The sequence below is a fragment of the Myotis lucifugus genome, unplaced genomic scaffold (assembly GCF_000147115.1).
Source record: "Myotis lucifugus unplaced genomic scaffold, Myoluc2.0 scaffold_1006, whole genome shotgun sequence".
Lineage (NCBI taxonomy): Eukaryota > Metazoa > Chordata > Mammalia > Chiroptera > Vespertilionidae > Myotis > Myotis lucifugus.
The window spans coordinates 9,625-36,509 of record NW_005872054.1 but is presented as its reverse complement, the minus strand read 5'-3'; the positions used below and the strand labels follow the sequence as shown (position 1 = coordinate 36,509).

The window sequence follows — 26,885 nt, the reverse complement described above, 5'->3', positions numbered from 1 at the left end:
CGATCACATCTCAGGCCACAGGGCACCAGGACGAGTGAGTGAACGCGGGCATCACCAGAGGCCCTGAGAGGAGAGGGCGGCTGAAAACTGTCATTTTCGGCAAAAAACACCAACCCACATACTCGGGAAACAAACCAAACCCCACGGAGCATAAGGACACTGTGCCTCAGGGACGAAGGGGAAACAGCCGTCCTCAGAAGGGCTTGGCACTAGCGGACCTGCCTTTGCAGACGACAACCTAAAACAAAGGAGACAGGGCAGAGCAGGGGGGCAGGCACACACATAGGCCGCCCTCCTCCAGGGCTTCATAAACGCAGAAGAGATGAACGCTCAGGCAGCACGGGGAGAGGTGGGAGAGGAAGAGCTCAGTGGGAGCAAGGCTGCCACTCCCTGAAGAGATGGTGGCATCCGCCCACAGATGCAAATGCAGCGACGCCAACACCCACCGAAGACACTGCTAGACACACGCACAGAACACACAGCGAGGAGGAGTCCTACGTGCCCACCAGCTCAGTGACCCAGAGAGGCAGGAAGTAGACACCACAAAAGGAAAGAAACGGACAACAGATAAAATGGCAAACGTAGGCCCTCACACACCAGTAATTACCTTAAACACAAATGGTCTCCATGCACCAATGAAAAGGCAGAGACTGACAGGGGCTTTAACACACGCACAGGACGGGTTCTGTTCATCAGACTCCGAGCACAGAAAGCGACCAGGCGTGAGCAGGGACCTCGTGCAGCGAGCAGGGACCGGCCCACCAGGAGCACAGGACCCAGTGATCGCACTTGGGGCATTGACCCCGAGAAATGAAAACCATTTCACATAAAAACCTGCCCATATGTTCGTAGGGGCTTTATTGCCAAAAGTGGGGAACACCCCGAGTGTCCTGGGACGGGTGACCCGACAGCCTGCGCAGCAGTGGAGGGCGAGGGCTGCTGGGGCAGGAACTGGGCGCGTCTCCAGGAAACGGCGAGGGAGAGGGAAGGAGGAAGCCCAGGGCAGCGTCGCCAACTGGTGGCCCGCGAGGTCCGAGAGGTGGGCGACCGCTGCCCTAGAGGGTTCTGCTCAGTGAAACAAGCCGAATGGAGACAAGCACCCTACAATTTCACTTACACGTAGAATCTAAAAAACAAACCACGAGAACACACAAAATAGAAACAAATTCATAGAGAAACTGCTGGCTGCCAGAGTGGAGGGGGTGTGGCTAAGAAATGCAAACTTCCAGCTACAGTCGCGGATGAAGGACGGCCTGGCGTCCCGTCAGGAACATGCTGGGAACTACGGGGATCACCTTGTAAGCTGGACGAGTGTCTCACCACCAGCACGTGACAACTAGTTCTCAATTTAAAGCATTTAAATACAACGATAGGGATTAAAGCTACTCACCTAATCAGAGCCGAGTCCCTGGAATAGCCACCGTCGTATTCTGTGGTTTCTTCCAGCGCCTGGAAATCTAGATTCTGCAAATTTTTAAAAAACACATCTTAGCATCCCCTCAGCGCACCACTGCCAACAGCCACGCCACACGGTGCGTCCGCGGACGCTGCCTGCTTACCCGGCTTCCGCATATGAGCAGCTCAATTTCCTCTGGTCGGAACAAGTACTTTAGGGGAGATTCATTGGTCACCATATGAAAACCTCTTCGAAAAGCCTTGAACTGTTTTTCTACTGATTTATTGAGAATGTAGTCAGAATAGAGATTGACAAATTCCTGCAGAAAACATTAACCACAAGAACTCCTTATACGCTATACACACCAAACACAACAAGCTACTGGGCTGCACAGCTTTTAAAATTATTTTTATATTTATATTCCCAAAGGAAAAATATTCAAAAGTATTTTTAAAAGTCAAATTATATACATGCAAAGGAATACACCTTAAACGATGTCACAGCTCTCTGTGATAGCATATTAACCTGTAAATAGGCCATGTATGTAAACTAGTAAAGATACGTTTCAATTTTGACATTAGACTGACTATAAAAGCTGGGCATCAACAGTTTTGAGGTTCCCTCAGCTACGCATGCAAACGGGAGACAGCAGCGTGCAGTGCAGTGCAGTGCCTACGGGGCCAGGAGTCTCATGATTTCTAGCCACAGTATTGGGGAAGCAGCAAATATCTTTGTGTTTTACCTTATACATAAGCTATTGCACTAAGTCACAAAAGGGAAATGTACTTTTTCTTAGTAAGCATATTTTATCAAAAATTATATAAACACGTTTTTTAAAGGTTGATTCTATATCGTTTTCTTGCTATGTTCTGGGTTATTCCCTTGTTTTCAGATGCTTACATTTTGGTGAACAGATGTGGTTTCAGAACACGTCTCAGAAGTGTATGTGAGCCACACCCACGTGCACATTACATGGGGTCTCACGTGTGTGGGGCCTGGCCTCCCTCGCCGTGAGGGCCCTGCTCTCGATCACCCACAGCGGCTGGCTCCCTCCCTGCCCGACCTCTTTCTCTAAAAGGCCTTTAGTGTTCAACCGCGGTTCTCACACCACCTTAAATCCCAGATTTACAAAACGGTGGCTACTGCATTGACAACGCAGTTACTTGACTTGTTGGGGCTGTGCCTGGACTAGATTAGAAACTGCTTTTAAAATGACACCCACTATATGTTTTGAAATTCTGTTCATAAAGAGACAAACACTGACGCAGAAACATGCACTACCTTCCGGTTTTCGTTTGTAATTGGGATTTTGTCACCATTTTCCTTCAGGTCGTACATCATGGGGTTACCGAACAGGTCCGTCTGCGATATCTGGAAAGTGATCATCATGTCGTCTTCCACGCTCCCCTCATACTCCAACAGATCCTTCAAGCTCTGAAACAGAACCTAACAACAGAAATGGAAAACCAAGGTCACCATGGAGCCGCAGACTACACCCTCTGTAATACTCTTGGAAGAACAGACTTGGACCATAAGATTGCAACACAGCACCCTGGCCGGCGTGTTCAGTGGTTAGAGCACTGGTCCGCACCTGGAGGGCAGGGGGTTTGATTCTCCGTCGGACGGGTTGCAACCCTCAGGACATGTGTGGGGAGCAACCAATTGGTGTGTCTCTATCACATCGGTATGTCTCTCCCTCCCACCCCCCGCCCTCAGAAAAAAAATCAATGGGAAAATTTACCCTCCCTCCTCGGGTGAAGATGAAAAACACACACAGTTCCCAAAATAGGAACTGCAGATGGCGGCGATGTCCACTCCGTGCTCAGGAGCCCGGCCTCAGGGCTGGGAGGATGGGGGCGAGGAGACACACCGACTGTGGCCCCCAGGCCCTTCCTCGTGGCTTCACCGGGTAACCCCGTGGGACCAGCCCCTCAGAACCTGCCTGCGGAGAGCGGTGTCTATAAAGAACCCCGGGCTTCCCAGTGCTCATGGACACGGACAGGAGACAGCGCTGGTGCTGGCGGAGACCCTGGCGCGGGTCGGGGACACTCACCGGGTGGGAGTCGCCCAGGTCCCGGAACGTGCCCTTCTTGCCCATGAGCTTCCTGTAGACCACCATGGGGAAGTGCACGTCCAGGATGCAGTTGTTGTAGATGGCCAGGCCCAGCACGATGCCGATCAGCGTGAACTGGCCCTCCGTTTCGAACGAGGACGGATTGAACCAAAACAGCTTGGTGTTCTCATCGTAGGTGAACATGCCTGTAAGAAAAGGTTTTGTAAAATACAAAATATTGAAGACTGAGGACCCTTTAAATGAACATCTAAGGACAAGGTTAATCTTGTAATTGAAGTTACAATATTTTATTTTACTAAACTGTTTTTCAGTTGCTATTGAAAACTAAATAAAAATAGTTTAAGAATTACATCGGGAGCCCAGCTGGTGTGGCTCAGTGGTTGAGCACTGACCTATGAACCAGGAGGTCACGGTTCCATTCCTGGTCAGGGCACAGGCCCGAGTTGTGGGCTCAAACCCAAGTGGGAGATGTGCAGGAGGCAGCCAATCCATGGTTCTCTCTCATCATTGATGTTCCTATCTATCTCTCCCTACCTCTGTGAAATTAATATATTAAGAACAAATCTGGAAAAAAGGGGGAATTTCAAGTACAACAAACTTCAGAAATCAATACAGCACATAAATAAATAATCAGATTTTTAAAAGCTTAAAATGTTTCATTTTCATTTAGCTTGAGTGAAATATAAAAGGAACTTTGAGCGAGGACATTTTTCTAAGACAATGTAATGGTCATGAAGTGACAGTTTGATACCATCCACTTTACACTTGGCTCTCACATTTTTCAGGTCTAAAGTAGTACAACTTGCATGGCCAACTGCCTTTGGTTACAGACACAGTATTAGCAGGTCAAGCCCGTCTGCATGCTCACAGGTCATTAATACAGTTAATGGCACTTCAGACGGATGCCCTTGGTCTCAAAAGCAACCACCTACAAACACCCCATGTGCCCTGCAGAGGCCACTGCTCCGTCTGCAGGAAGGTCCTGGGAGAACAAGGAGAGGCGCGTGGGACACGTCAGGGCTCAGGCACCAGGGAAAAGCCCCATAAGACAAAGGGTGTGGCTCTTCTGAAATCTTTTTTGCTGTTTCTCTGACCGCATTTCAATCACCTTCCATCAAGTAGGATGTGTAACGTGCATTTTTCTTAGTTCTGCAAATATCGTAAATCTAGAGCTAATGTCTAACATTTCTAGGTGCATGAGAAACGAGTGCTGAGGTTGCCAAACGTATGAAGCTTACAAGTTAATTTCCTATCTCAAAAGGGGCATGATTTTCTGTCTCACAGTTTTACTCTGAACACATGACTCACAAAGGGCATGGCCTTCTGGGAGTTCACGTGAGCCAGAACGCAGAGTCTTCCCACACCTGTGTGGTCACGAACTCAATGTCGCGTTCCATTGACACGTGTACAGACGACAGGCTGAGCACAGGACCAGAAAAGCCAGCTCGGTGCACACCCTGGAACCAGCAGGCAGCAGCTATGGGGTCCTCTGCGTGGTCCTGTGCCCCATCTTCAGGTTCTCGGGGCACCTGGAGTGGGAGCCTTTCCCTACGACCGCCGTGCACTCCATGTAACAGTGAGCAAGTGGCCCTGGCCAGTGTGGCTCAGTGGATAGAGTGCCGGCCATGCACTGCAGGGTCCCGGGTTCGATTCCAGTCAGGGCACATGCCTGGGTTGTGAACTGGTTCACCAGTAGGGGGCGTGCAGGAGGCAGCTGATCAATGATTCTCTCTCATCATTGATGTTTCTATCTCTATCTCCCCCTCCCTTCCTCTCTGAAATCAATAAAAACATATTTAATAAATTAATTAAATGAAAGTGAGCACGTGGTTCCAGTGTAGACTCGGAACCAGCTCAGAACTGGTCACTCCCTGTGACTCAGAGGAATCCCACTTCTTCCACAAGCAGATCACCCGTTCCCACCGCCGCTCCACGGAAACGCTCTGGGCGGCAGTGACCATCAGACGTAGGACAGGAAACGGCCTCGGGCTCAGAAAGTGGGGAACGGCCGGCACAGACCCGGCTTCCGGGGGACCAGCCAGGGCTCCCACACCCGGCACGACGCACTCACTGCCGTTCTCACGCTCAGACCACTGTTCTGTGAAACTGTCTCAGAAACGCTGTGAATTTGATGTTTCAGACTAAGAAGAGCAAAGGCGGCCTCCCAATGGGCCATCTGAAGTTTTCCGTTTATTTACCCACGAGGTGATCCCCTGCATGAAAATATCTGGCCGAGTGATATCTGAGGAAGAACTTGCATGAACGAGTGCGGTAGGTCAGTCCCAGGAGCCCAGACTCCGTCGGGGTTGGCGCGCCGAGGGAATCGCACAAACCATGTGCTGCTGCCCTCCCAGTGAGAACACACACTCCTAGGAACCCAAGTCCGCTCAGGGAGAGCCTTACCGATGTCGGGGTTGAAGATCTCCTCCACAACCAGCTGGAAGAATTCTTTGGAAACCCCTCCCTCGTCAACTCCTTGTTCTCCTTCGAACTCCACATACAACTGCTTCTTCAAGTCAGCAGGGTTCTCCATGGCGATCATCTCTAGCTGGGGAGTGAAAGGGAAGGGAGGTGACTGCGGCGTCAGGCCCAGGAACGCACACACACAAGAAGCAAACACCAGGGCGGGCGAGGGAGCAAGTCCAGGTGGGGGGGGGAGGAGGGGGGGGTGCTTCAGGTGGAAGATGAGGCAGAAAGAGCCTGCAGAGATGAGGTAGGGTACGTCCTACTGACGGACGGAAGCAGCACCCAGCAGACACGCAGACTTCCTGGTCCTTGTGTGGGAGACACCTGGGCTATGGGTTAGGACAGAGGAGTCCACAAAACCCAGGACGACGCAAACCAAATCATTTCAGCAGGAACAGTGGAATATAGACGTTTGACCTCAAAACCGTTCACTATACAGTTCTTCATGTTATAATACAAACTCAAGAATTAGGTCTTAATATCTATTAAGCCATAAGTAAAATGAATTTCAATTAAAAACACACGCAATGAACAGGAAAGCCTCTGATCTACCTGGCACTCAGTACTCATTACGCTCTTTCATGGGTTAGAACAGTCCACATCCACTTTCAGGAGATGAGGCATGCGCTTGCTCATACCTTTCCTCTTAACTTCTCAAACGTTATCGAAACCTACCATTTCAACGATAATCCTTTCCCAATATTTCTTTGTATGTACTGAATAAACAGTCATTACGAGATGAATCACAAAGTCACACTAGATTCCTCTCTGCTCTAAAAAAAAAAAAAAAAATCTCACTAGATTCTAATGTAAAATATTTGCACTGCAATTTGTGGTTTTATGTATCTGAAGCTTACTAACAGCATGCCTAACTGATCATCCACCTGACTTTACTCCCTTTAAATGCCTTCTGGCTGTTAAAAAGATTTTTTAATATGCCAAGATAGAATATTTAAGGGTTTTCAGGTTACTGGCCATTATTCCAACTAGAATTTCTTTTTATTTATTGTCTAAAGTTTTACATGTCTCCTTTTTCCCCAGACTTACCCCCACCGCCCCCCCGGGCCCACTAGAATTTAAAATATCTTTGAGCAAGGCAAACCCTCACTGGAATACGGTTATTGAAGTCCTAAGGTGACTACTATAGGTTAACAGCACTAGTTTGGACGTTCCCGTGTGCCCTGTACACACACACACACACACACACACACACACACTCATGAGTCAGGTCAGCTGCCCTAGATCAGTGATGGCGAACCTATGACACACGTGTCAGAGGTGACACGCGAACTCATTTTTTTTGGTTGATTTTTCTTTTGTTAAATGGCATCCTATCTAATAATAGACAAACATGGTAATTAACCATACCTCCGCTATGCTTCCCATTGGCTAATCAGGGTGATATGCAAATTAACTGCCAACAAAGATGGCGGCCGGCAGCCATGCAGCTGAAGCGAGCAGGAGGCTTGCTTGTTCCAGTGATGGAGGAAGCCAAGGTTCCCCGCCTGCCTCGCCCGGCTCTGAGCTCCAGTCTAAGCAACAATGTTGCAATTATAGAAGCTAAACAAACCCCAGATACCTGCTTTCAGCCAGCCGGCCTCAGAGCTGGAGCTGCAACAAAGTTTCAATTACAGAAGGTAAATAAATCCCAAAAGAAAAAAAAAAAACAGAAAAAAGGAGAGACTAGGAGCCTCAGTTGCAGGCTTGGCCCACCTGAAAACAGCCATCAGCCCCTCATCCAGGCTGGCCAGGCACCCCAGTGGGGACCCCCACCCTGAAGGGGGTGCGGGCAGCCTGAAAACAGCCATCAGCCCCTCACCCAGGCTGTCCAGGCATCCAAGCGGGACTCCCACCCTGATCTGGGACACCATTCAGGGCAAACCAGCTGGCCCCCACCCGTGCACCAGGCCTCTATCCTATATAGTAAAAGGGTAATATGCAAACTGACCCTAACAGCAGAAAGACTGGGAATGACTGGTCACTACGACACACACTGACCACCAGGGGGCAGACGCTCAATGCAGGAGCTGCCCCCTGGTGGTCAGTGCGCTCCCACAGGGGGAGCTCTGCTCAGCCACAAGCCAGGCTGACGGCTGCCAGTACAGCGGTGGTGGTGGGAGCCTCTCCCGCCTCCTCAGCAGCACTAAGGATGTCCGACTGCAGCTTAGGTCTGCTCCCCGCTGGCAAGTGGACATCCCCCGAGGGCTGCCAGGCTGCCAGAGGGATGTCTGATTGCCATCTTAGGCCCAATCCCCCGGGGAGCAGGCCTCAGCCAGCAGGTGGTCATCCCCCGAGGGGTCCCAGACTGAGAGAGGGCACAGGCCGGGCTGAGGAACCCCCCCCCCACAAGTGCACAATTATTTGTGCACCGGGCCTCTAGTTTAAATCTATAAAATAAATATCAAAAATATAAATCTTTGTTTTACCATGGCTGCAAATATCAAAAAATTTCTATATGTGACACAGCACCAGAGTTAAGTTAGGGTTTTTCAAAATGCTGACACGCCGAGCTCAAAAGGTTCGCCATCGCTGCCCTAGATCAAGGTTTTTCAAAACTGCCAACTGCAACTGGATAGTGGGGCGTGAACCCACTCAGGTCTGCGCCCAACGGGGGGAATCAGAACGCATTCCACACGCAATGGCACCCACTGTCCTGTGACACTGTTGCCGCGATTCTATGTACGGAGAGAACAAGACCAAATCGATCTGGGAATTGTCACCTTCTGGAGACTCCAGCGTGGAGGCGTGCTGTCCTGCACCACCGTGCTCGCTAACACCTATGCCAGCTTGACCAGCATCACTTATTTGTGAGACAGCAAGCTCTCAGCTGCTGTGCTTGCAGGAGTGGTTTTTATTTTCTTCTTTACGCTTTCTGATATTTTAAATTTTTTTTTTTACAATAAGTATATGTTACTTTTAGAATCAGGAGCATCAAATGTAAATATGTAAAAAGAATTATTTGAAAAACAGGCAGCAACTGAATTCTGCTGGTGAAAACTTCCCATATTATCTGTCTTAGATTATCAGTCCAGATAGAAATAAGTGGGTCTGTCAAATACTGTACATTTACATACCCGTGGGTAGCCTACCTTTAAAAATTCACTTTTAATTGCGGTAACAAATACATACCGTAAAATTTAGCAACAAGCATTCAGACAAAGACCATTATTATGTAAGAGATTACATTTTTTACTCTTCTTGAAAGTAACCAATTTCAACCCGTTATTCAATGAGAATAATTAACGAATTAAATTGTAAAGGTGTATCACTTTTCACAGAGACATCAAAAGCTGTCTGGAATGCAGGATATTCGAAAATTGGAAAGATATGTCCATGAACATTCTGAAAAGGTCAATTTGTTTACAGCTTGAAATGAATTCATGTCAATGAATTCATCCAGACCTGGATCTTCCTCTCTAGGTCTGTGTGACGTTAGTTTAGTAAGGAGACTGGCAGGAAATTGAAAGGAGGGTGCAATGGCGAGTCCTAGGGGGAAAGAGTCGTCCCACATGGGAGGGGCTGGTTCTTAAAATGACTCTGAGGTATATATTTGTGGAAAGACAGCTTATATTTTACTAGATTTCTGTTTTCACACTTTAACCCTCTGAAATTTGGACATACAAGTGACAGCATCTTACAACGAATGGGCAGCATTTTTTCTTGTTTAGTAGCAATAATAGTGTGTCCTGCAAACAACGGTATCTTACGTCCAAAAAAATGCTGTAAAAACACAAAGTCTTCTGTTGACATCAAAGACAGTTCCTCTAAGGACTCCAGCCAGGAAACAATTTGCTAGTCTAATTTGAATTACATGATACATGAAAGCAGTGAAGACATATTCTTCTTAAAAAAATATGTAATTACTAGAGGCCCGGTGCACAAATTTGTGCACAGGTGGGGTCTGACCAGCCTGCTCTGATTGGGGCTGATCGGGCTGGGCCGGCAGGGGGGAGGGGCTGTGGGCGGTTGGCCAGCCGGCCCCAACCCCTGGTAGAGCTCACCCCCACCCCAACCCCAATCGGACAGTTGGCATATTAGCCTTTTATTATATAGGATTAATTGAAGTTACTGCCCATTCCTTTTCCTCCAAGCTTGTCAGTCTTACAATTAATAACTGAAAAGTGAGACCCAACAGAAAACATGTTCACAGGGTCACGTATGTGGTGACTGTTTTCTGGGCCTCGTTTGTCAACAACAAGTAGATGAACACCAAGGCCTTTTTAGCTACTGAAGTCGAGGATGCTATGGCCTTAACTGTTTAACTCTCAGTACTGAGCTCACTGCACAGTGTCTTGTTTCCTCTTTTCTTCCTCAATCCACAGACCATACAAAAGTGGTCAATAGGCTTGTCTGTCCAACTGTGACATCAGATGAAGAATGAGCATTAAGAAAGCCAGCATATCCTTAGGGAACAAGATGCTGAAAACCCCTGGGTCCCTTACAGTTCTCCTGAGAGGATGCCCTTCTACGTGTTGCTGTAAGCCCGCTTCTGTGACGACTACGGAGACCAGTACACCCTGCGAGCATCTCAAAGAGCACAGGCCACTGGCCAGTTCTGACCTCCACGGCCCTTGGTCCCGAACTCGTCTTTCCCCAAATCCACTTCTCTCTCTGGGGTCAGCGATCAGGATTTAGAAGACCTATTCTTGTTTCAGAAGAGGGGGATCATTATAAAAGACAACCAGTCCTTTGTGGAACACCGTGTAAGTGGGACAGAACACAAGTGTAACACTTATACTGACCATTTTAAAAAATGCCTGAAGGAGACGACTTGGGGTAGTGACCACACAATACAACCTCCAGGCGATGTGTTCTAGAACTGTGTACCTGACGCCTATGTCATTTTTTGAAGCCTCTGTAATTTTATTAACCGATGTCACCCCAATAAAGTCCATAGAAAGGAAGAAACCTGTCGGTGTGTTCCTTGGTTACATAATACCATTTCGTTTGTTTTCAGGCCACTTATGAAATGAACCCACTGAACTGTGTCCTAGTGATGAGGTGTCTGGTCTGGGACCACTTTTTAAACACTAGCCCACTTACCCGGACAAGCGCATCGTCTATGATATGGTCGCGCCTGACTTTGAGTCTCAGGTACGGGTTCAGCTGCTGCCCCTGCACTAGGCTGTACAGAACAGTGATTCTCCGCTCGCTGTACATGCGGATCCTGTTGTCATAGTACAAGCCCAAGTTCTTGGTGACAGCATTCAATATAAAGGGACAGGTCATAAAGGAGAACTTGTTCTCCGTCTCTACTTTGAAGAAAGTATAGTCCTTGTCCATCTCCAGAACATCATTCAGCGGCTCGTTGATGAACTCCTCGAAAGGGATGAGTGGTTTCCGACAGTCCAGGGTCTTCACGCCGAGCTCGGTCTCCAGGGGGTCCACCCGGGGGCCTTTCTTGTTCCTCCTCTCCTCCCCCAGGAGCTCCTGGAGGGTCAGCTCGCTGGACTCCGGGAGGGGCTCGTCGTCGTCCTCCTCGTTGTGGTTGGTGTCCACCTCCCCGCCCACCACGTTTGCATAGTACACCATCTTCAAGCACTTGGAAGCAGCCACAATGGCGTCGTCGTCATTCACGAGGTTCCTCTCGCTCCCCAGGTTGCGGTTGTTGAACTCGTTGCTGATGACCTTGTAGGTGATGAGCTGCTGGAAGGTCTCCATCATCCTCCGGATCTGCTCGGCGCTGTACTGAGACCACAGCCGCACCAGCTTCCCCTGGGCCGCCAGGGGCAGCTTGCTCATGGCTTTGCAGAACAGCGGCAGCGCCATCTCCAGGTACTCGGGGCTGTGGAGGTTCCTGTTCTCCATCACGATGATGAACAGGTTCAGGTAGTTGGCGTCGCGGGAGTACACGTTGTGGTAGGTGAGGTCGCACTCCACGTTGGGTGACAAGTACACAAGTGCGTTGAGAAAGGCCGTCTCTACCTTTTCGTTCGAGAGCAGCCTGCCGTAGACCCTCCGAATGGCCTCGATGTCCACGGACACGTCCTCGGGGCCCGGCTTCTGGGAGCTGCCGCCCGTTCTGGAGGAAGAGGCCTCGGAATCCTCCTCCATTGCGGCGGCCACGGCGGCGACGACGGCAGAGCCCGTGGCCTTCTCCTTCTCGTCTTCATCTTTGTCCTCGTCCTTGGCCTGAAGAGACTTGAGTTCCTCCTTGGTGTGCTGCTTGACCTTCCGGAAGCTCTGCACCAGCGCCTCCGCGCTGGAGAACACCCTCCCGATCACACGGATCAGAGGGGAGTAGTCCTCTCTCTCTCTACATAATTCAAGAATTTCATAGACTATGTCTTCTGTCAGGTAAGTCACATCTAGAAATTAGAGGAAAAAAGAGAGAACAGTTATTTATGGATGTTTAGTGTTTTAATAAGTTCTAGTGAAAAGTAAAATCATCACATATCGTGCATTCAATAAACACTGTTTATGACTGACAATTCTGTTTTTAATAAAGGGCTGACACCCACACCTCGCCATCTCTTCTGTCCTTCCGTGCAAGGCATCCTGAGCGCCACAGCCCCCCAGTCGCTGTGCATCTCCCAAGGCTCACTCACCCTCGCGCCCTCGCCCCGAGTAGACTGCTACCTAGTCCAGTGATGGCGAACCTATGACACGCGTGTCAGAGGTGACACGCAAACTCATTTTTTTGGTTGATTTTTCTTTGTTAAATGGCATTTAAATATATAAAATAAATATCAAAAATATAAGTCTTTGTTTTACTATGGTTGCAAATATCAAAAAAATTTCTATATGTGACACGGCACCAGAGTTAAGTTAGGGTTTTTCAAAATGCTGACACGCCGAGCTCAAAAGGCTCGCCGTCACTGTCCTAGTCACTCCCCGTCCACAAGACCCAGAAAGCCCGCGTGAGGAAGGTCCCTTCAGCAGCCCCTTTGGAGCCTCCCTGTCTGGCTGCCCAGGCAGGCATTCTGTGGGTGACTGACAACCATCAACACGCCTTCCTCCAAGATGAGGCTGACAGACACGGCCATCTGTGGCCAGCGGTCAGGCCCGAATAAAGTGGTGAACTCTAGCTCACCTGCGTCCTGAACAAAAAGCTTCCTCTTTTAAAACAGAATCACCTCTGCCCGGCCAGCGTGGCTCGGCAGTTGAGAATTGACCTATGAACCAGGAGGCCACGGTTTTTATCCCTGGTCAGGGCACCTGGGTTGCAGGCTCGATCCCCATAGGGGGCAGGCAGGAGGCAGCCGATCCATGTTTCTCTCTCCTCATGGATGTTTTTTATCTTCCTCTCCCTTTCTCTCTGAAATCAATAAAATATATTAAAAAAAAAAAAAAAAAGACCTCCATGGGCAGGCGATGATTCTTGGCAGCGGTGTGCCAGATGCCTGGGGAAGGTGAGCGGAAGGTGGGAAGAACGTACTAGAAGGGAGACGGGATGATCTCTCAGGTGACGATTACATCTGCCCTGGGAAGTAGAGGCCACCCCCCCTCCGTCCCGCACTTGCTGGGGTCCCTCCCTCACGCCCGATATTGGCCTCATTTAGGAGATCGGCTGCCACTTAATACCTTTTTCCTAGTGGAAAAGGGTTTAAAAGCTCCCATCCCTCCATGAACAGAACTGCTTCTCCTAAGAAACCATGAGAGCAGCACACCAGCCAAGTCACTGGCTCCATCACCAGCGTAAAGAAACCGTTTCCACTCTGCTGTCATGTCCGAGGAGTCACACAACAGACCAACACACAAAGCCCTTCCTCGTTATTTAAACCTCCAAGCTGGTTTTCAGTCAAAAACTCTCCACGGGAAATGGAGCGCCTTACCTTTGAAGTCATTTCTGGCTGCTAGCCCGTCCTTCTTGTTCATCTTCACGTCAGAGCAGGAGTTGGCGGCGCCTTTCGCGTTCTCCAGGTACGCGGAGCTCGCCCCTTTCTTGGAGGGATGAGGGTCACAGAGCTTCGCGTTAACCTTGTAGAGCTCGAGGGCCTTGATCGCGGCCGCATTGTTGTCCATGCGCAGGAAGGAGGGGCAGGATGCGCAGCACTCATTCGTGCAGGCCTCATTCCCACAGCCCTCGGTTAGCTGGTGGTAGTAGCGTTCTATGAGGTGCTTTGCAGCTGCTCGCTTCCTGCCAAACAGCCAACAAGAAGCACGGCGATTAGTCAGCCCAGAAAGCCCCCCGAGGCCAGCAGTCAGGCAGGCTCGGCAGTCGTGAGCGCGCACACGCAGATGAGCCGTGGGGAATGGGACCTGTGGGCACAAGGCTTCCCCAACGAGTGAGATACTCGGGAGCTGCTTCCTATGGGACTATGAGCACAAGGCTACCAGTGCCGACCAAAATACTGTTTAAATAGAGTATGTTTTCCTTTGGTCTAAAGAGGGGGGAGCTTGTCTGATGGTAAACATAGTTACACTGTTTATCACAACTGGTGACAATCACAAGGTTTATGACTAAGAGTTTCAGTATTTTCTCACTTTAGAAATTAACATTAAGAAATGAGAGTCTATTTAAAGTATCGATCCAACTTTCCTTTATATAATCACCATGTTATTTCAACCATTTGTAAAATACCTGCTTTATATTTATAGTTAACAGAACTTCTATCTAGAAGAAAACATGTTTTCCCCCTTATCTTCCCTATGGGGATTTTAAAATGAATTTATAAATGAAATATCCAATACTGTGCTGTATCACACCATCTTGACCCTAAAACATGCTGTTCCACTTCCTCATTAACCTCACGCCACAGGAACAGAAAGTATTTCCACTCCCCTTCACTTGGCGTGTAGGTGAGGGTCCCCGGTGACACTGCAGAGGCAGCCCCACTCCAGGGCCGGCTCGGCCGAGACCCAGCCCCACAGCTGAAGCAGAGGAGCTCCTCAGAGCTGTTCCTTCTGGTCCCACGTTCACATGCACAGGAATAAGAACGACCCAGAAAGTCAAAGCCCCGCCCAAAAGCTGCCTCAGTTAATGCTCACACTGTTCCCACGATGCTCTCCCCGTTAGGCAGGACTTAACGGCAAATGGCATTAGAGTCTGGGTCTTGTTAACTGTGAGGTGCATCCTGTTAATCCTGACACACTGAGCACTCCCAGGAAGGCAGAGCAGCAGTAGGTAAGGGAGGGACACGTTATAAGTCCAATTTCCCCTCAAAAGTAGGACTTTGTCTGAAACTATCAAGGTGACAAAAAGTAACAATACACGCCGAAACCGGTTTGGCTCAGTGGATAGAGCGTCGGCCTGCGGACTGAAAGGTCCCGGGTTCGATTCCGGTCAAGGGCATGTACCTGGGTTGCGGGCACATCCCCAGTGGGGGGTGTGCAGAAGGGATTTTTATTATATGTAGCTGTACACAAGCCCATTTTTAAAATACAAGTCCAATTTCCCCTCAAAAGTAAAAAATCAATAAAATATATTAAAAAAAAAAAAGTAACAATGCGAACACACCCTATTCATTCTGACATTTCTAGTCTTCAAATGTCCCATACAGATTCACCACTCACCACACGAACAGAGAAACACACACACACACACACACACACACCCCACTTAAAAACTGCAGGGACGTGACAGAAGGGATTTTTATTATATGTAGCTGTACACAAGCCCATTTTTAAAATACAGATGATTATTCTACATATATTCCCATGCAAACGACTGAAGAGAGACGACAAGTTTCCCCGCGATGCGTTCCTCTCCCAAGGGCAGGAGCCTTCTCTGCGAGAAGGGAGACAGGAGTGTGTCTCTTTTCTGGAGGAAACTAGGATCAGTGACCAGAGCATGAGCCATGGGGGTGAGAGATCCCACTCGAGGGAAACAATTGGACAATTTTTGGGAAATGCAGTGTCTGAAACCTGAAAAAAACCAACATGCCTGCCAACAGACGATCACTGACATGCTCACCATTCACACCACGGAATAAATAAAAATCACAACGGAACAGAAAAATGTGGCGAGGAACAGGATTCCTCACACATCGCTACGAGCAGGCAGCAGCCCGGGCAGTGAGCTCACCCCGGAGCCGGCTGCCCGGGGACCTGCTGGCTCTGCCCCTGGGACGGGTCCCTCACCGGCCCCGTGTCCGAGTCCTCCCCGAGGACTGCGTGGCTGAGAGGAGCGAGTGAGCGTGTGGCAGACAGGCCTGCAGTGAGCACCAGGCAGGAGTCATCGCCACCCTCCTGAGTGCGTGAACGGGCACGTTAACCCTCGTTCCGCAGACCTGCACAGCAGCCATCTTACAAGCCTCACGTCCAATCAGAGATTGGAACCCAGGCCCGACTCCAAAACCTGGGCTTTTTAATACCCGAGGGGCTTTAACACCAGAAAGGGAAGCAGGCTCCCTGTCTGACCTGCTTCTGCCCAAGGACTGGGATCTGCAGCCCCGCTCGGACGGGATGGGACGGGGCGGGAAGGAGCCCCGCCAAGCCGCCTGGTCACCCATGGGATCGGGCACAGGAAGCGTCCTCCTGCCTTCCTCGCTGGGGGACACCTGCTCACCTGCAGTCTGTGTCCCTATCAGCGCAGAGCACAGAGGGCCTGTGAGTGGGATGGGCACCTCACAATTCAGTCTGGTAATAACTGGACCAGGTGAACCCTCCACAGGAGGAACCGTCAAATCACAGCTCGGGCCGTCCAGCCCCGCCACCTGTCCTTACAGCCTGCAAGCTAAGAATGGTGCTTACAACCTTAAATGGTGGGGAAAGTCAGGAAAAGGGACATTCTGTGACCAGGGAAATGCTGTCAAACCCACGTTTCCGTGTCCAAGCTCACGCGTGTCCCGACTGCCCACGGCTGTGTCCGCACGGCCACAGCAGACACCGCGCGGCTGCAGAGCCTAAAATAACCCCCACCTGGCGCTTCACGGAAACATGCCTCAGGTCTTTATTTAGCGCCTGCTCGCTGCCCTCCAGCGACACTGCCATCCAACCACACGCTCCGCACTCTTCCCCCAGCAAATCAGTGCAGCAACATGGACGCCTTTCCCCCAGATATAATGAGAGACAAAAGGACAGGGAGGAGGAGGAGGAGAGGAGGAAGAAGAGCTATGAGTCCCAGTTCTCCACAAAAACAAAAAACAAAACCCCCATCACAATCGTAATGGAAATACCAGAGGACACGCTGACCATGACTCTGCTTCGCCCGTCACGGTGCAGGCACGAGGGAAGGATGCCTAGTGGCCCCGGCGATGGCCAGCCACTGGGGCTAGAGCCACAGAGGTGGCTGCCGACAGCCGGGGAGGTGGCAGCCAGAAAAGACCTTAAACTGACTGTCACAGGCGGCTGGGAAATAAGCGATGAGCACAGGAGCGAAGAAGATGAGCCGTAAAAGCAGCAGCTGTCAGAAAGCGATGACATGTCAGGGAGTAATGAGCAAACAAGATGCAAATCAGAATTAAAAACGACAGGAAAGAAACAGTAACTGACATGCAACATACAACTAATGGTGGATAAAGCAGAGAATAAAAGAAGATAAAATGGCAAAGTTCAAAGAGTGTGTGACGATGTGAGTAGTGACTTTAAGTGGAGATGAAGTCGGGTGAAGCTGTGAGGAATCGAGACGCCGGAGACGAGGCCGAGACAGGCTGTGGCCAGTCTGTAAAGTGGACACAGCACTGCTCACTGGCTTCTCAAAGCGGGTGCCTCTGCTCCCTCTAGGATGCTGCCTGTGCAAACACACCACCACCACCCATATGTAAGGAGAGATTCTGGACGCGTGAGCAATGGCACCCGACACAGTGCCAGGCCTCACAGAAAGAATCCCTGAGACACCGCGACAGTCCGCTGTAAGGCTGGGCCCGCCGCAACCGAGCTGAGGGACGCTAGTCCAGCCAACAAGACTGTAACTATAATGTCACATACAGTCTCCACTTAAACTTTTTAAATATAAATCAATAATTTTACTGTTTGAAATATGTTTAACAGAATAAACCCTAATGGGTGATTTATTGAGCTTTATAACCCACAGTGCTTGTTATACAGTAAATACAAAATAAAATTATAGAACTAAATATGTACATAAAATCATTCACCTTTAAAAACATTTTAAGGTGTCACATTTTACATTAAAATTATAGTTAATATATATACATATGCATATAGATCCATCCACCTCCCTCACAAAACACGTGTCGTGTGTAAGTGCTCGTGAAGACGTGGGTGTTACTGTCGGCGTGCCCTGGCTGTGCACACACACGCACTCACAAACACACGGATTGCAGACAACTCCCACGTCTGAAAGGACGTGAAAAGGGCAGAAATGGGCACTTTGCCTACGTTCAGTGGTTCATTCCCTCATAACAGGTATTTACCAGTGTGTGCCAGGCACTCTCACCAGGCCTCCGTGCTCGTGTTCAGTGAGCAGACAGACGACCAAGAACCATCTGAAGCCGCCCAATGACAGTCAACCCCGCAGGACAGACCCAGGAGGGGGGGGGGGGGGGCGGGGGAGAGCTGGCCCTTCTGCCATGGACCTGCGTCAGGGACTCGGCAGAGACCTCGGAGGCGAGCGAGGGAGGGAGGGAAGGGCACCAAGACATCAGGGCGCGAGGCCGGGCAGATGCAGACAGAGACGAGCCGGAGAGCAGGGAGGCCGAGTCGGCGGGCGCTCGTGCAGGGCCTCGCCGAGGTCAGCGTGGACTTGGGGGGTGGGACGTCCCTGAAAGGTCCAGAGCGTCAGGAACCTGACTTCCCGCGACACAATTCACCGTAAGGGACAAGGGAGCGGCCAGACTCCTGGGGACAACTCCATTCTTTTGGCCCAAGATGACAGCCTTCATCAGTCACAGAGGTGAAACGGTATCAAAAAGGCGGTTAAAGATCGATATTTTGAGGGTGGAGTCCACCAGATCGGCTGATAATCTGAGTGAGACAGAGAAATCAAGGACCCTTCCGAAGCTGTTGCTCAGGGCTGGGAGCGTCTGGCCATGGGCCGTCCAAGGCCCAGGAGTCATTCGGTCTGGCCCTGCCAAGGCATTCGAGGTGAGTCATGTGAGCAGGCTAATTTCTAAGCTGATTTTGTAAACTTAAAAATAGTAAGCATGGTACCCGCAGGTCCTGAGCGTGTTCAACAACCGAGCCCTCCTCCTACCGCGCCTCCCGCGGCCTCCGAGCAGACAGAAGCCGTGCAGCAGACCTCCTCTCCCCGAGAAAACCAACCTCGTTTGGGCAGGACTGGCCGACTCCCCCCTCTCGCCTACAAGCACGTGGAACATCACACCCCCCTCTCTGCCCCCTTCTTCTCCTTTCAGAAGACGGGGGTTTAGTTCTTACTCAAGAGCAATCCCTACACCTACCTCCTTCTTTCCAACCCTTATGCCTCAAAAAACTTGCTTCCGCCCTAACCGGTTTGGCTCAGTGGATAGAATGCCGGCCTGCGGACTCAAGGGTCCCAGGTTCGATTCCGGTCAAGGGCATGTACCTTAGTTGCGGGCACATACCCAGTGGGGAGTGTGCAGGAGGCAGCTGATCGATGTTACTCTCTCATCGATGTTTCTAACTCTCTATCCCTCTCCCTTCTTCTCTTTAAAAATTCAATAAAATATATAAAATAAAAAAAAACTTGCTTCCATATTTTCAGCCTCTCCTGTACCACAACCAGTCACCGAAGCCCAGTCACCGAAGCCCTGCCGATTTCACCTTCCCAGTACGTCCCTTGCACCCAGACCACCTTACCTGAGTTCCCATCCTACCACGGCCTAGAGAAGGCGCCCCTGACTGAAGTACTGAGCTCACCCCACACCACACACTTCTCTTGTCCCGTTTCCCTGCTGCCCAAGTTATTAAAAACGTGTCGAGCAACGTCACTGCCCTTCCTTCCTCCGTCCCAAACACTGTCCGACAGGCCACGGCGCTGCCCAGAGCATGCAGGCCCTATCCTCTCTCTCAAGCCTCACCTCCCGCAGGTCCCGGCACCCAGCCAGCCTGTGACCCGGACTCCTCCGCTGCCCGCCCTCCCCGCTCAGGTGCTGCTTCACGACTGCTCGTGCGTCTGCCCAGCACGGCCTGCCCTCGCTTCCGGCCACCTACCTCCCAGTCACACTTCCAGATCTACCTCGGCCGCGCTGGCCTCCCCAGCTTCCCTGCCCTGTGGGTCGGGGTGTCCTGCCTACCTGAGTGCCCTGGTCCTCCTGATGGTCCCCGTCACCCCCGGCCTCCTCCCCCCACAGTGACGGAAACCATTTGCTCCGTCTTTCCCACGGAGAGGACTACGTTTCTGTAGGCTGGGAACAGGTCCTTGTGCATCTCTGCAGGCCTGGCCCACAGAGGGCACTCGGTCCGTGGCGGCCACACTGAGCTCTCTCCACATCGCTCTCATTTCCCCACAGCTGCGAGGGGAGCAGAAAGACCTAAGAATCCAGGAGTGTGCAGCTGTCCACTGAGAAGTAGAAATCTAGCGACAGAGCACCAAGGTTTAGAGTTACCTATTTAGTAGGAAAAATAGTGGATATACTTCTATCTCCCGATTTATCTTTTAAAGCATTGCTCTCTGAACAGAAGGTTCTTTTCGAACATGAGGCCCCTGACAGGACCCCGAGCTCGAGAGGCGCGGCCGCCGCCCACTTACATTCGGCTGGCTTCAGTGTCGTCAGACTGCGGTTCTCCTGGCGATCTGTGAACACAAGGGGGGAAAGCTCAGCAAGACGCTCCAGGCTCCAGAAAGGGGCAGGTGTTATTTGGGGAGACAAATTTGAAAACAACACTTTATCGTTAACAGTTTTAAAAGTAATTCAAGATTTCAACATGAGAAAAAAGTGGTCAGGTCAGATTGCCATACAACACATTTGTTTAGGCCTGACTAATAAAAACTCTGAATTTTTTTATTAAGGAAAGGAAACTGTGAAAACACTACATTTAGATACCAACATATAAACCAGTATGATGTCACTAATTATTTACAAAGTCAAATGCTTTTAGTGGAAACATACACTATGAAACTTTCTACCCCAAAATGGTTCCCACAGCATCAAAGGTGTTCACAGCCCCAGCCGTGAGCTCAGGGGCCCCCCGCTGTACTGCTGCCGGGCTGTGGGACTGGCAGACACAGAGGGCCCCACACGCCTAACACCGTCATTCTCTGGTCTGCTACCTCTGCTCTAGACCAGTCACATTTAACCGGACAGCCTGAGTGAACTGCGAGACAGTTGGGCCGGGTTCACTAGCTTTCCCTGGAAAGCCCTGGCAGGATGGGCGCCCTCCGGGCATTAGGGCTCTGCTGTGGTAACTCCCCGTCAATTAACATCCGCTATGAACAGCTGCAGTTATTTTCTATTATTTTTAATAACTGCTGCTGTCTCATGTAGAAATTCAAAACTCTAAGACACTAAGCGTGGGGCATTGACCCAACTTTGCCCGTCGCTACCGCGCTGTTAAATCAACCCCTGCCACCCTGCTCAGTTATAAACAGCATTCGTCAGTGTATACTGAGGTGGATCAACAGAACACTGATTTCTAACACTTTCAAATTCTCAAAATAAATAAAACCTATTTTAGAGTTCAAAAGCTAAATGTTCGCAATGACATTACAAGAACTTGATTTCTGAATTTATCAGAAATTCTGAACAACTTCAGCAAAGGAATCTTAAAATCAGAGCCATCGACAAAAGAATACGTGTTGTGCACATTTCTTATCTTTAAGAAACTCATTTCTTTATCAGACTTTCAAAATTACCCCTCTATGGGTCAGAGTCTGGGGAAAAATTGGGGGGAAAAGGGACTCCAGCAGCTCAAGTGTTTGCTTTAGATGTTCTCTGCAGTGTATTTTACATTTTCAATCTCGTACAAAACTATATCAGAACTAAAAATCGGGACATGCTGGAGGTGGCAGTGACGTGGCAGCGACACAAATGCAAAAATCTCACTCCACCCTCTCCCCCGGGGAGCAAGCAAACCCCCTGGTGACACACCTGGTCTCCACCAGCCTTGTGGGCAAGTACCCCAAGATTGCTTCCAAACTGGTGTCTCTCAGACAGAAGAGCTAAAAACTGATGGTGACCCCATGTGCCAGCTGACTCATGTGTGAAAGTGCGACCCTCCAGCACCAGGTGTCATACTGTGAGGAGGCAGAGCAGGCTTGCAAAACAAAAACAAACCTGCTGGCACTAAGGGAAGAGAGGCAGGTTAGAAGCTTTCAAACATGTAGGTGGCAACACTTTCAAAGGAACAGGGCAAGAGGAGGGGGGAAATGAGGACAGTGACAGGAAAATTAAAACACGACAGCAAAAGGGTAAGACACAAGCGAGAAGGCAAGTCCGAGTCCTAGAAGCACAGTGTGACTGCCGCCAGGTGGAGAGTCTGCAAGGGACAGAGGTTAGAGACATCGTCACATGTAACCACATTCCATTTTCTGATCCCTAAACACGAGACTATAAATATTATAGCATCGAAACATCTCCCAACTACTGCAAATACACTACATTATCATGTAATATTAACAGGTTAAAGCAAGCTACTCAAAGCCATTCTAGTCAAACCAAGAAATTTAAACCAATCAGTCTAAAGAAAAATAAAATATTAAAAAAGATTGAAAGACTATTACCCTAAGCAGATCTATTCTAGGTCTCTTATACATGGTTAACACAAGTTGTTTTCACTCAATATGGAAATTGTTCTTTAATCAAGAGAAAAGTGAATATACACAGAAATAGCAAAAAATACTTTCTAGCAGAGAATAACAGAACATATCTGATGAAATTTCTAGTCACTCTGTTTATAGCACATTTCTACAGTGTTTTAAATAATTTATAAAAAATATCCCAAAGTAAGGATTCCAAACTCTCAAAACTATGAAGAACCTAACATCTCACGACTTTATTCTTTATTGCCATGTTTTTGAAAGTCAGGATCCAACACATGCTTGCGATTTCACCACAGTCAGGAGAGATAATCAAAGGAAAAACAAAAACTACTGACTCAGGTTAACTTGCAGTTTGTTAGAATAACATCAGAAACAAAACTTTAAAACTGAAACAATAAGCAGGGAACATTAGAAAATAAGAAAATAAACCTTGGAAGAGTCTCAATTGTAGGTCTTGATTTGGCAGAAAATGTGATCCCCACCCACCCACTAATCTGAACACAGAAAACCCCCATGGAGGCTCACTTGCAACCCTACTGCGTGCAGCTTCTCCAGCCTGCAAGACACGCTGCTACCTCCACTGAAACTCTCTAGGAGAGAAAAGTATACTCGTTTCATTATAGTTGTTAAAACTTCCAGAAATGTTCAGTTAAAATTCTCATAAAAGGCACACTTTAAAATGCATATTAATAACTTTTCCATAGTTTTTATAATGTTCAAATAAAATGTTTATTGACATTTTTGAGAAGCATTTTCCTGTTCACTCATACAGACAAGTCTGGGGGAGAAAAAAGCAGGAACTACTCTAGAAAGAAGATTAAGTGGAGAAGCAAATCAAGTTTGTGGCCCGCTGTTCTCAGCAGGACATGCCCACCAACCAGACACTGTCCTCGTGTTTCCAGCCCGCACGTCGCTCTACGACAGCCCCTACGGCTGTAAAGTAACGTTCAAAATTACCTTTTACAAGCTGTGGCCATTCGTTGACATCAGGGGATCACAGCTTTGAGTCACTGATTAAAAACAGGTTGTCACACCAGTCTAGCTGCTAACTTGGTCTGAGCGTAGATTTAATAACTCTAATAAATTAAACAAATCTTTAGTTAGAACACTTTAACACACACACCCGATTCACTGTTCACATCATCTTCAAAGCTTCCAATTAGGTGTCAATGCAACATTCATCAGAGGAGTAATTACAGAAATTGTTTAAGGACGATTTTCCAGAATTTACTTTTCTTAAGTGCCCTCTTCCCGGGGGAAACGTGGCCACCACCCCTTGCACTTTTATGGAGTCTCAGTTTACAAGCACGGTCAGCAGCATGTTGTTCGAGTCTCAGACAACGTGCTGAGGCTCTCACCTGACCAGGGCAAACACGATGGTGAGAATTTAAGCTAATAAGCAAGCAGCCTCAGAGCGAGGAACGGACTTGCCCAAGACTTCAGGTTAGCGGTGAAGCTGGGACGAAAGCCAGACCTGCTGGCGTCCCACCAGGGTTAGAAGTGTTGGCTTGTGTCGTTTTCCTGCACCAAGTTTCACCACTGAAACAGGTAAACGAGTCAAGATTACAACACGGAGTGGGACCCACACTGTGGAATGTTTCAATGGGACTAGCAGTCAGGAGGCTTAACGGACAGTTACGTGTGCGCACACACAGTCACGGAAGCCTGGTGACTCCCATTCGAGTAACCGAACGTGCCGTGTGCCCAGCTCTCTCCCTGCGATGAGTCCCCTGCTCCTCGAGGTCGGGAAGGAGCGGCAGCATGAAAGCCGCCCTCCCAGCCTGGAGTCCCTGCAGCCCTTCCGTGGCCTCGGACAGCGCCTCCTGCTGTGGTCGCAGGCGTTCGGCTGAGGTCAGGACCACGGGCTCATTTCGTGCAACCAGTTCTTCCCTTGACGACTTCCTAAACCTGAGAAGCCAACTCAGGGAAGATGGGACTGGGAGGGAGGAAAAAGGACCTTGGCAGTTCACACCTTAAAGTGAAGGCCGGAGGTGGGTCCCAGACCCCACTCGGAAAAAAGGCCAGGTGCCCAAGAGCCCAGGGAACGCAGAGCCCACACCTCTGCGGCCTGTAAACATGGCTTCATGTTCAGAGGAGGGCGAGGGCTGGCCTCAGGAGAGGACGATGACCCTGGAAATCACGCCCTTTCCCAGGTTTTCCTGTCTCCTCCTGAGAACCTGGACATTCCTGGGGCCTCTGGGGAAGAGGCAAGGGGGACCCCTGGAATGAACAATGTTCCCTCTTGGGCTCTCATAGGCGGAGAGTCCATTTGGATTTAGGAGGTTCAAGCAATTCTAACTTTCCCACCTGTCAACGTAACAGTGAGAAAGCCACAACGGCCTTTAGGTCATTAATGGAGGCGCACCAGTTCATGGTGTTTGGAGATGACATGGCCGAGTCCTCCCATCCAGCCCCTCCTCGCGAGGGCCAGTGCTGGACAGACACGGGCTGCAGGGCCAGCCTGCACGCCCCTCCCTTTCTCACCTGCTGGCTGGAAGTCTTGGGCAAGTGACTTAATCTCTCTGAGCCTGTTTCCTCGTCAGCAGAACTGAGAGAGCCAGTCCCCCTGTCAGAGACTTCATGCGGATGAACGAACTCACATAAGGACGTTGAGAACCGTGCCCGGCACACAGTAAGGTCTCAACCAGGGGTCCCCAAACTTTTTAAACAGGGGGCCAGTTCACTGTCCCTCAGACCGGTGGAGGGCCGGACTATAGTTTGAAAAAAAAACTATGAACAAATTCCTATGCACACTGCACGTATATTATTTTGAAGTAAAAAAACAAAACGGGAACAAATACAGTATTTGTATTTGCATGTGGCCCGCGGGCCGTAGTTTGAGGACCCCTGGAACAAATGGAAGATATTTTTAACTCACAGCCTAACAGCCAAAGCTGGCTTCTCCCTCTTCTTGGGCACATTGCTTTACTCCTCACAGCACACGGCCCTTCTAAATTCTTTCAGAACCTATTTGGGCCCCTCGTATGGTCCACCTGGTGGCCCTGTGGCTTAGCGCCAAGCACGATGCTCTAAAACTGACAGGCACCCAGATCTGCTGAACACATTTGTCATTACTCTAACCACAACATTAAGATACATGTGCAATTTTGAATTCCAAAAAAATAAAATAGAAACATACCATATTTCGCCAAACTTCTGAGGGGCTGGTGGATTCTAAAATCAGGATCTTACAGCGTTTTAACCTAAAATATAAAACACCTCACTCAGTTTTTTTTACATAGACAACTGGATAAACTTTCAAAGAACATTTTTTCTACCATTCACTACAAAAGCAAATTCATCCTTCATTGTGTTGACGAGCATCCACACACACACATCCAGCAACAGGGCCCGGGCTGCTGTGGGAGGGCAGGAAGGCAGTGAGGCCTGCGGCTCTCAGCTGGCAGACCCACGGCTCCTGTTTGCACCCAGAGCTCAGAGCTGGTCCTCTCTCCTCCGACCTCCTCCACCAGGGCCGACGACAGGCCTCCAGTGCCCGGAGAGACCCACAGGGTTTCTTTCTAGCACGTGCTCTCCGGGACTGGGAGAGCCCAGGTCCCTCCCACCACAGTGAAGATAGGCCAACCCTGGGGCATTCGGTAGAGCGCTAAGAAGGGCCCGCCTTCGCCTTCGCCTCCGTGGTAGTTAGGGACCTCACACTAAAGCCTTCTGCAGACACACCCTCATACAGCCTTGCAAGGATCAAGCTGACCAGCAGGTACTGAGCTGGCATGTAAAAGAGACAGATAGACACTAACAAAACAAAATCCACTCACTAGACAACAGACTATTACAGTGTGCATCATCCAGGGAGAAATTACTAAATATGCAAATAAGAAATTTAGGCCCATAACCATCAGAAAAAACAAGCAGTAAAAAATCCTGAAATGAAAGATGGAACCAGTAGACAAGGACTTTCAAACAACTACTATCAATATGCTCAAGGATCAAAGGAACATCACTGAATGAAGAAAGAAAACCTTAGGACAAATCAAATGGAAAAACCAATCAAAAGAAATACAAACTGAACTATCTGAAAGTATTGACACTACAGGGAAAAAAGAACAGTGAAGGAGAAGACAAAGCAAAATGCAGCACAGAGAGAAAAAGATCAACATAACCTGCCAATGGCCCGAGGACAGCACCAAATGGCCCAACAGACATGGAACTGCAGCTCCATGAGAGCCAGCACAGGAGGGAGGGAGGTGAAGAAATAATGGTGGACAGGAAAGAACTCAACAAATCCTCATCAGGATCATCACAAAACCAGTGATAAAAAGAAAATCTTTTTTAAAGGGCCAGAGGGGAAAGAAGGCTTTTACTAAAGGAAAAGAAAAAAAAGAATAACTTTTCCTCAAAGAAAAACAAGTAAACCTAGAATTATCTGTCAAGTGAAAATACCCCTCAAACTAAGATATACACCG

General features: G+C 49.3%; 1 protein-coding gene across 4 annotated transcripts in view; it reads right to left on the bottom strand.

The window, feature by feature from the left end:
* UBE3A (ubiquitin protein ligase E3A) overlaps positions 1-25,753 on the bottom strand; it is a 29,222-nt gene extending 3,469 nt beyond the window's left edge. Inside the window, exons 1-11 of one of the 4 annotated variants that reach the window (XM_014449055.2) lie at positions 25,601-25,661; positions 23,419-23,537; positions 21,791-21,985; positions 20,452-20,496; positions 13,712-14,016; positions 10,980-12,244; positions 5,874-6,018; positions 3,450-3,655; positions 2,678-2,842; positions 1,560-1,715; positions 1,391-1,464 (exon numbers count right to left, since the gene is read on the bottom strand). In XM_014449055.2, the coding sequence (XP_014304541.1) occupies positions 1,391-1,464; positions 1,560-1,715; positions 2,678-2,842; positions 3,450-3,655; positions 5,874-6,018; positions 10,980-12,244; positions 13,712-14,016; positions 20,452-20,453 (2,318 nt within the window). In that variant the 5' untranslated portion in view covers positions 20,454-20,496; positions 21,791-21,985; positions 23,419-23,537; positions 25,601-25,661. Of the gene's footprint in view, positions 1-1,390; positions 1,465-1,559; positions 1,716-2,677; positions 2,843-3,449; positions 3,656-5,873; positions 6,019-10,979; positions 12,245-13,711; positions 14,017-20,451; positions 20,497-21,790; positions 21,986-23,418; positions 23,538-25,600 lie in introns of those variants that run through there. The other 3 variants (XR_002827267.1, XM_006107078.3, XM_023747828.1) reach the window with 3 other exon arrangements.
* Positions 25,754-26,885: the final 1,132 nt, after the last annotated feature.